A 10,073-nucleotide genomic window follows, 5' to 3' on the forward strand; every position below is an offset into this window, starting at 1 on the left:
CCAGATGAAGTCGAGATATCAAGTGTTTCAAATATCTTGGTTACGGTCATATAGCCTCTGAATGTCCAAACAAGAGGGTGATGTTCATTCGAGTGTCACAAGAAGAAATTGAAAGTGAAGATGAGGCTATTTTGGAAGAGGTAAAAGAAGATTATGTGGAGTTTGCAGATGAAGGAGAGCTGTTGGTTATTCGTCGCAACCTGAACCTACAAGCCAAAGTGGATGATGAGCAGCGCGAAAATATCTTCCATACCAGGTGCACCATCCATGATAAGGTATGTGGTGTTATCATTGATGGAGGTAGCTGTACCAATGTGGCTTCTACTATTTTGGTAGAAAAACTTAATTTGGTGACTATGAAGCATCCCCGTCCTTATAGATTGCAATGGCTTACTGACGATGGTGATGTGAAGGTTACAAAGCAGGTTGTAGTACCTTTCTCTATTGGCAAGTCCTACAAAGATGAGGTTGTTTATGATGTGGTTCCTATGAAAGCCAGCCATCTTCTTTTGGGAAGGCCTTGGCAGTACGATCGGAGGGCTATTCATGACGGCTTCAAAAACACCTATTCATTTGCCAAGAATGGGAAGAACATAGTGTTGGCACCACTTAGCCCGCAACAGGTCCAGAAGGATCAGCTTGTGATTGAAAAGGGCAAGAAAGAGAATCTATTTGCCAACAAGGGGGAAGTGAAGCGAGTTTTGACTAACCATGAACTTATTTTTGTTCTTGTAGCTAAGCAGGTTCCAAGTGAAGAAGTCTCCCTTCCACCGCAAATGAAGGAGATCTTGAAGGAATTTATAGATGTGTTCCCGGAAGAATTACCAAAAGGATTGCCACCAATCAGAGGGATCGAGCATCAGATTGATCTCATTCCAGGGTTTGCCCTACCAAATAGACCAGCCTATAGATGCAATCCCGAGGAGGCCAAGGAGTTGCAGCGGCAAGTTGCGGATCTTTTGGAGAAGGGTTACGTGAGGGAGTCTATGAGCCCATGTTCAGTACCAGCTCTGTTGGTACCAAAGAAGGATGGATCTATGCGGATATGCGTGGATAGTAGGGCGATAAACAAGATCACAATAAAATATCGCTATCTAATCCCGCGACTGGATGATATGCTTGATGAGTTGCATGGAGCTAAGGTCTTCTCAAAAATAGACCTTAGGAGCGGATACCATCAGATTCGCATGAAGGAAGGTGATGAATGGAAAACCGCATTCAAGACCAAGTTCGGATTGTATGAGTGGACGGTCATGCCATTTGGCTTGTCCAACGCACCTAGCACATTCATGAGATTGATGAATTATGTGCTACGTAAGTTTATTGGTGATTTTTTGGTTGTATATTTTGATGATATTCTAATTTTTAGCAAAAATCAGGAAGAGCATATGGAGCACCTCAGGAGTGTTTTTGAGGTTCTGCGACAAGAGAAGCTATATGGCAACCTCAAAAAGTGTCATTTTTGTCAGGATCGCATAGTCTTTCTTGGCTATGTTGTGTCACAACATGGAGTGGAAGTTGATGAGGAAAAGGTGAAAGCGATCAAGGAGTGGCCTGTTCCTACTAATGTATCTGAAGTGAGGAGTTTTCATGGTCTAGCATCCTTTTATCGGAGGTTTGTGAGGAACTTCAGTACTATTCTTGCTCCTATCACTGAATGCATCAAGAAAGGAGGAGAATTCAAATGGACTGAAGCAGCCCAAAGGAGCTTCGAGTTGATCAAGGAGAAGTTGAGTTCAGCACCCATTCTAGCTCTACCCGATTTTTTCAAGACTTTTGAGGTAGAATGTGATGCCTCCGATGTGGGCATTGGAGCTGTTCTGATGCAAGAAGGGCGTCCCATAGCATATTTCAGTGAGAAGTTGAATGGTGCAAGCTTGAGCTACTCTGTCTATGACAAGGAGTTCTACGCTCTGATTCGGGCTTTGGAGACTTGGCAACATTATTTATTGCCAAAGGAGTTCGTCATCCATACTGATCATGAGTCTTTGAAACACTTAAAAGGACAAAGCAAGCTGAATCGTAGACATGCCAAGTGGATGGAATTCTTGGAAACCTTTCCTTATGTGATCAAATACAAAAAAAGAAATGTCAATATCGTGGCTGATGCACTTTCCAGGAGGTATGCTTTGATTTCATTGCTTAATGCTAAACTAATGGGATTTGAGTTGATTATAGATCGATATAAGGACGATCCAAAATTTGCAAATATTTATGAAGAGTGCGAGAAAGGAGCTGTAAATGGCTATTACAAGCATGACGGATACTTGTTTAAGTCAGGTCGGCTGTGCATTCCTAACAGTTCTATTCGAGAGCTTTTGGTGAGAGAAGCTCATGGTGGCGGATTGGCGGGTCATTTTGGAGAGAAGAAAACATTAGAGATGGTGAAAGAGCACTTTTATTGGCCAGCTATGATTCGTGATGTGCATCACGTCATTGAGAGGTGCGTTACCTGTAAAAAGACAAAGAGCAAAGAGACTTCACAAGGGTTGTATATGCCGCTACCTGTACCAGATCAACCATGGATAGATTTGAGTATGGATTTTGTGCTTGGGCTGCCAAGAACACAAAGGGGGAAAGATTCGATTTTGGTGGTTGTGGATCGATTCTCAAAAATATCTCATTTCGTGCCATGCCACAGAACCGATGATGCTTCACATGTTGCAGAATTATTTTTCAAAGAGATAGTACGTCTGCATGGTGTACCAAAGAGCATTGTGTCTGATCGAGATGTCAAGTTCTTGAGTTACTTTTGGAAGACCTTGTGGAAGAAGCTTGGTACTAGATTGCTCTTCAGCACGACTTGTCACCCGCAAACCGATGGTCAGACCGAAGTGGTAAATCGTACCCTCTCTTCTTTGCTTCGCACTGTTGTTAACAAGAATATGAAGAATTGGGATGAGTGTTTGGCTTATGTTGAGTTTGCTTACAATCGTAGTATTCATAGCACTACTAAGCATTCTCCTTTTGAAGTGGTTTATGGGTTTAATCCTATCACCTCACTTGATTTGGCACCACTTCCAATCAGCGAAAGAGTTTGTATGGATGGAAAGAAGAAAGCTGAGTTGGTTAAGTCCATGCATAAGAACATCAAGGAGCAGATTGAGAGGAAGAATGCGGCTTATGAGAAGGCAGCCAACAGAGGAAGAAAACAAGTTCGCTTGGCTCCAGGTGATCTTATTTGGATACATCTTCGCAAAGAACGATTTCCAAACTAAAGAAAATCTAAGCTCATGCCGCGTGCTGATGGTCCATTCCGAGTTGTTGAGAAAGTGAATGACAATGCTTACAAGATTGAATTGCCTGATGACTACCATGTGTCCGCTACATTCAATGTTCGAGATCTTTCTCCTTACTTGGAGGATAGTTTGGATGATGAGGAAGACTTGGATTTGAGGACAAATCCTACTCAACAAGGGAGAAATGATGTGCACCATCATGAAAAAAGAGATGATCACATGCCATATATGGATCCAAGAGCCAAATTAATGATTTTACTCACGTGCGTAGAAGGATGATATGGTGCGAATCAGATTTGGCAGGAATTTGAAAAAAATTATTGCTTGGAAAAAGAGCCGAGTTTAGAAGCTTGTTATGTTCTTCCTAATTCACCATGATCTCCAGCCACCATCATTTTCATAATAGCAAGACGCAATCAAGATTGTTTTGTTCTTCCTAATTCACCATGATCTCTAGCCACCATCATTTCTATAGTAGCAGGATGCAGCCAAAGTTATTTTGTTCTTCCTAATTCACCATGATCTCCAGCCACCATCATTTCCATAGTAGCAAGATACGGCCACTATTATTTCCTTTGTAGCAAGATATAGCCATCATCATTTCTATGATAGTCAAATTCTGTTATTTCCTTCCATTTACTGAATGTCTTATGTTCCCTCTCTTATCTATATAAAGGGAGGCGATCTATGTATTCAATTGAGATTTCAATGAATGAAAATGAGTGTTGCTGATTTCTCTTATCTAACCCCTGTGTGTTAGTGGCGAGTTATAAATCCTAGAACTTATCACTCACATTCTTCTTTTCTTGAGTGTGGCGTTCTACCCCTTTGTGATCTGATTGTGGCGATTTTCTTATCAATCAGATTTCAAAGGTTTCTTTTATTTTTTTTCTCTTTTTCTTATGCTCCAATCTTTATTCTTACCTACACAAGATAGTTATTTAGGCCTGGACACATCACATCTACTTTATGTAAAAGAGTCTCGTTAGAATTAGAAAAGGAATCTGACCCAGTTTGTGTAAGGACGAACCTTGTTATTATAAATAGAGGATATGTATCTCATTTTTAATCAATGAAAAAAAAGAGAGAGAAAAAAAATGAAAGAGAAAGAAAAGGGACTTGAGCCATACTTTTGAAATTTCTCCTATTCTTCTATCTTTTTCTTTGTGCGATTTGAGTTGAGAGAGCTGAAGGAAATCTTTCTTCTTCCCGATCAGATTACTTTGACTATCAGCGGGTGCCCCTTGGTTGAATCCTCAATTTTTTCAATCTCTCCTGCTTGTTCATAATGAAATATTTAAATTGTCTCTACATCTACTAAAGGCTATATATATGGCTTTTCAATCATAGACATTCAACACACATATTTAGCTTCGTGGTCTTGTCACTTATCTGATCACTAGTACCTGCTTCTTTGGAAAAATATTAGCAAAAATATTTCTTATAGTATTTCAGGCCAAAATGGATGGGAAAAAGGTTTCTTTCTTTCTTTCTTTCTTTCTTTCTTTTTGTAACTTGGAGAGGCTAATCCCCAACTTTTACCCTATACACACTCCACCCCTTAAGAGCCGACCCCAACCAGAGTTGAACCCACTTTCCCTTGCCCAAGTGGCAAGGTTGATGCCATCCAAGCTATTGCTTGGTGATGATGAGAGAAAAGCATGTTGTTGAGGGCTTTTATATTTTTGATCACGCAGACATAGCATCAAGCCTAGCGATATACTAGCATTACGAGGATAAATTTTGGATTAATGTCTGTCAATGACATATCAGAAAAGAATCTCATTATTTCTTAATTTAATTTAATATCTTATGTTGAGATCAAGATTGCTGATTTAAATCACAGATGGCATTTAAGACTAACAAGCCAATTCTAGTATCAGCATAGGATGAAGTAATCTTGATTGGTTATTTGATAAAAAATAAGAGGAAACTACCATGATAAAGGAAGTCAAAAATGTTTTGGCTGCAAGATATACAGTAGGAAAGGAATTGAGTCTCGATTCATTTTTGCTTCTAATGTTATCTTTCAATAAAACCTAAAACTTGTACTAGAAGTATAATTAGAAGATTTTTGTGGCCTTTGGGCTTAATGACTTGCTTAGGGGCCATTGCTTGGTGCAATGGTAAAGGCTTTAGCTGGCAAGTACAATGGCATGGATTCGACTACTGGATTAGCCATTTTGTGTTTAAAAAAAAGGCCAAGGTTAGGTTTGTCCCTAGTTTGCCCCACCTAGGATGCCAGATTTCCAGAACATAATTGGGTAGTGCCCTAGTTTGGCTTAACGATTTACTTATTATCTATCTAGCAGTTCATGCATAATTCAGTGATTTTCACACAACTCTAATGAAATGATCCTATTTAAGAATCCAAAAGGCATGAGAAAAGAAGAGATTCCTGGGTGGGGCAACACACTAACCCACGGTGAAATCACAACAATTTCAGAACGATATTTCACAAGCAGGACCCTGAAGCATGTGGGAATCATGTGAGACATGAAACTTCGATTAAAAAGCCAGCAACCAGAATCTGATTTCCTGCCGCTTGAGTTGGACTCCTACAAACAACCAATCCTATGGACATAAAATCCACATCCCCACGTCATGGATAAGCGATGATGTCCACCCGTTACAATAATCTCTATTTGCTTAACAATGGAACAAGGACAATGAATCAAAATAGCACATCAAAAGTCTAGAGATCCATCCCTCCAATAATCCTTGTTGACATAAGTGTGAATGAATAGGGTACGTAAAAAAAAATAATAATAATCACAATAATATTTTTTTGAAAAAAAAAAACGACAAGTGAACGAAGGATCCACCAACAATAACTCATTGTTTGTGAGAAAGGACAACAAATTGTCTGTGGTCAGAAGTCATAACTACGTGAAGCTTCGCGGAAGCTTCACCATAGATCATTGACATTGACCTCCCTTATTTTTCTATACCTAAAGAAGTCGACCTGGGGACAATGCCTGTCCCTTTCAAGGATGTTGGGGTGCGCTTTCCCCTTGCCCGAAGAAGCAAGTATATATATTTCACTAATGGAGGGTGGTAAAAGATCTCGAATTAACCGTCAAGACCAATAATTTCTTTGAAGAATTCACCTGGATCTTGCGCTTCTTGGCTTCCTCCTCGGATCGCTTGTCGAGATCCGGGACCATTCGGAAGCGGCGGCGGCGGTTCTTGACGATCTTGCCGACGGCGGACCGCCATTTCCGCTGCGCATCCTCCGAGGGGTTCTTCGCCGGGAGGTCGAAGTTGTGCTTCAGATAGCTGTCAATTCCCCATCCCCTCCCTTCCATCCCTCCCCTACTCCCCGGAGACAACAACGTATCAAACGGAAATAATGAAAGAAAAGGTTAAGAATTAAGAGTCGAAGCTACTATGCAGTGGGCCAGATGGGATGAGTTCATCAAAGAAGTAGTTTTTTCATCAGAATTGATGACATCCGGACTGTTAAAGATAGAAAGGCTTTATTTCCTTTCGGAGGCGAGAAGATAGGGAGGAGGGCCTTGACATGGTATAAGGCAGGAACCGTTTGCCGTTTATGAAGGGGATTTATATACTAGGTACTATTACTATTATTTTAGCTAGGCTGGATTCGCATGGAAGAAAGATAAGAGCACGTGGCAGGTTGTGGTTCGACGAGAAATCATCGATTGGCTTTGACTGTCGAGGCATTCGTGTGCCACGTAATCCGTTGGAGGTTAGTTAAACCGTCCTTTCGGGCCCAAGAGATAAAATAAAAAATAAAAAGCACGTTTGGAGGGACCGAAAATGGCCCAGTATCTGAAATTCAAATCATATTCAAATTTCAATCTGATTCTGATGATAATTCTGATGACCAATCAAATATATTGAAAGATATAGCCATTTCAATTCATTTCAATTTTAATTTTAGTTTCCATCTTAATCTGTTTCGATTTCAATCACAAATCAAATATATCGTAAATTCACTATCCCTACTCAGCTTCCTAATTTTAATTTATTTTGAAGAGACAAAAGGTCAAACTTCCATCTATATCTCATTAAGAGAAAAAGCAAAAATCATGAAGATCTTTTACGATAAGTAGAGAGGGAACATAAATATAATTACTTCTCATGCTCTTCCCAAAATATCTAGTAGGAGATTAAAATAAGTAGAAAGGTTTTAGCAGATGGCTATTCTCATTAAGAGAAGTAATTGATGGCCTTGCAAAATATTTGATGTGGTGTGCTCTCTTTATTTAAAAAAATTCTTACTACTACACTCGAGCCAAATTAATGAAGATAAGACAAGGGTCCCATCAATAGAAGCGATCATTTTTCTCTAACTTTCATCAAAATAAAAAAATCAACTTTGAGAGAGAATGAGGGGTGACGGGTAACTCTAGATAGGTTAGTAGGAAATTAGCAGTGTTGTACCCTCGAGTTTTTGTTAGCTATATGTCTTTCTATTCATTTTGCCCAAGGTAGACTATGTTACTCATAAAAAAAAGTTAATTCTCCTCGAGGACTTCTATAAAGGCATGCTGGACTTGGAATAGCTGAATTTTGCCTTCATTTTCTTAATCCCTAAAATAGAAGGTTCACTCTCAAAAAAGAATTTTAGACCAATCAATCTACTAAATAGTCTCTACAAAATCATCACCAAGATTCTTTCACAAAAACTTGCAAAATTTCTTCCACTTCATATTGATGACTCCCAATCGATCTTTTTGAAAGGGTGTAGTATCATCAAATAGTTCCTTAGTGCCCATGAGATGCTAACTTATTATAAAAACTAAGGAGAAAAGAATATCGCAAATTAGACTTTGAAAAGGCATTTGATAGGTTGAATTGGGATTTCCTCTTAGATGTTCTCAGAGCTAGGAATTTTCCATTGAGATGGATTGGATGGATCTTATTGACCTCGGTCTTTATTATTCTTTTGTTAAACGGAAAGCTAGAAAGATGGATGAAATGTAAGTAGGGTTTAAGTTAGAGAGATCCTCTATCACCGTCATTGTTCATCTTACCCATAGATTTCTTGTCTAAGCTCCTCAAGCAACCCTCTTCTCTTAGGTTGATTGAAGGTATCGGGTGATAGGAGGATTTCCATGGTATTTTGAGCTTGTAGTTTGTTGATGACATCCTTCCATTTTGTGCTAAAAAAAAAGTGTGGTAGCTCCTGAGATAATTCTACTAGCTTTTGAAGGTACCTCTAAATTAAGAATCAATTTTCATAAAAACTCTATTCTTTGTTTGAATATTGATGAGCAGGAATCGACATTGTTTACCTCTTGGATGAACTATAACCCAAGCATCCTGTCGTTCTCATATCTAGGTCTACCACTACACCATAAAAAGTTATCTAAGTATTGCTTTCTACCCTTCATTGAGAAGATGAACTCAAGGCTAGCATCTTAGAAAGGGCAACTCCTCTTTTAAGGAGGAAGACTGACTTTGTTTAATTGTGTCTTGACAGCATTGTCTTTATATTATATGTCAATTTTTAACAAGCTGGATAAAATAAGGAGAGCTTTCTCGTGGAAGGTTATAAATAATGTTAGTGGGTTTTAATGTTTAGCCAACTGGATAGTGTTTGCAAAACAAAGGAGTAAGGTTGCTTGAGAGTGAAGAATTTTGATCAGATAAATCAGTCACTATTGGCAAAATATATAGGCTTAGAAGTTTCTGCATGATTCAAATAATCCCCGGTGGCATTAGATTGCTTGTGCTTACTACTTGAGATGAAAGATTGGAATGAAAATAAAGAAAAATCTCAAGAAAATATCTCCCATTTGAAAAGATGTTAGCTTGCGAAATTCAACATTTTGGGAATGGAGGGTCCAATAGGTTTGGGGAGGATGTTTGGATTTGATGTGATTCCTCTTTGTTTTTATTTTAAGAAGTTTTATGTAAGAGCCTTCAAACCAAATATCACACCTTCAATCCGAGATCACAAGCCAGAGGTCGCGACAACTGTCGCAAACTCATAGAGAACTTCTTCTACGAGCATGCAAGGCATCTCATCACAATATCATAAAGCAACAGCAGAATAAAATTTAAATAACTAATGTTAAAATTTATTTTAAATAACTAATTCAAATATCTTATAAAATAAAACTCTATAGTCTTGCATCAAATCCTAATAAATCTTAATTTAAAATAAAATATCAAAGTCAGTCTCTAGTTCGCTCTCTCATATCGAATCTTCGAGTCAAATTAGATATCTAAATCTGTAAAAATAATTAAATATAGAATAGAATAATGAGCTAGATAGTCCAATAAGCAATGATTATTTTAACTAGATAATTTATGTGATAATATGAATTTATGTTCTTGACGATCTTACTGACGGTGAACCGTCATTTTCACTGTGCATCTTCCGATGGGTTCTTTGTTGGGAGGTCGAAGTTGTGCTTCAAATAGCTATCAATTCCCCATCCCCTCCCTTCCATCCCTCCCCCAACTCCCCAGAGACAACAACGTATCAAACTGAAATAAAGAAAGAAAAGGTTAAGAATTAAGAGTGGAAACTACTATGCAGTGGGTCCGATGGGATGAGTTCATCAAAGAAGTAATTTTTTATCAGAATCGATGACATCCGGACTGTTAAAGATAGAAAGGTTTTATTTCCTTTTGGAGGCGAGAAGATAGGGAGGAGGGCCTTGACAGGGTACAAAGCAGAGAACGATTTGCCGTTGATGGGGGGATTTATATAGCTAGTACTATTATTTTAGTTAGGCTGGATTCGCATGGAAGAAGGATAAGAGCACATGGCAGGTTGTGGTTGGACGAGAAATGATCGATTGGCTTCGACTCTCGAGGTGAGAATTTGCATTCATGTGCACATATTCCAATTTC

At 38.7% G+C, this 10,073-nt stretch overlaps 1 protein-coding gene across 4 annotated transcripts in view; it reads right to left on the minus strand.

Moving 5' to 3' along the window:
- The window catches only part of LOC105045588 (probable calcium-transporting ATPase 9, plasma membrane-type), a 31,063-nt gene extending 24,279 nt beyond the window's left edge, over nt 1-6,784 (minus strand). The window contains exons 1-2 of one of the 4 annotated variants that reach the window (XM_073258170.1): nt 6,350-6,475; nt 4,370-4,514 (exon numbers count right to left, since the gene is read on the minus strand). Coding sequence is in view for 3 of the 4 variants with exons in the window: in XM_010923937.4 (XP_010922239.1) it covers nt 6,350-6,547 (198 nt within the window). In the remaining variant the exon portion in view is untranslated. Of the gene's footprint in view, nt 1-4,369; nt 4,515-5,659; nt 5,892-6,349 lie in introns of those variants that run through there. The other 3 variants (XM_010923937.4, XM_073258169.1, XM_019850968.3) reach the window with 3 other exon arrangements.
- Between the last annotated feature and the right edge of the window lie 3,289 nt (nt 6,785-10,073).

Source organism: Elaeis guineensis, chromosome 5 (assembly GCF_000442705.2).
Source record: "Elaeis guineensis isolate ETL-2024a chromosome 5, EG11, whole genome shotgun sequence".
NCBI classification, from domain to species: Eukaryota; Viridiplantae; Streptophyta; class Magnoliopsida; order Arecales; family Arecaceae; genus Elaeis; species Elaeis guineensis.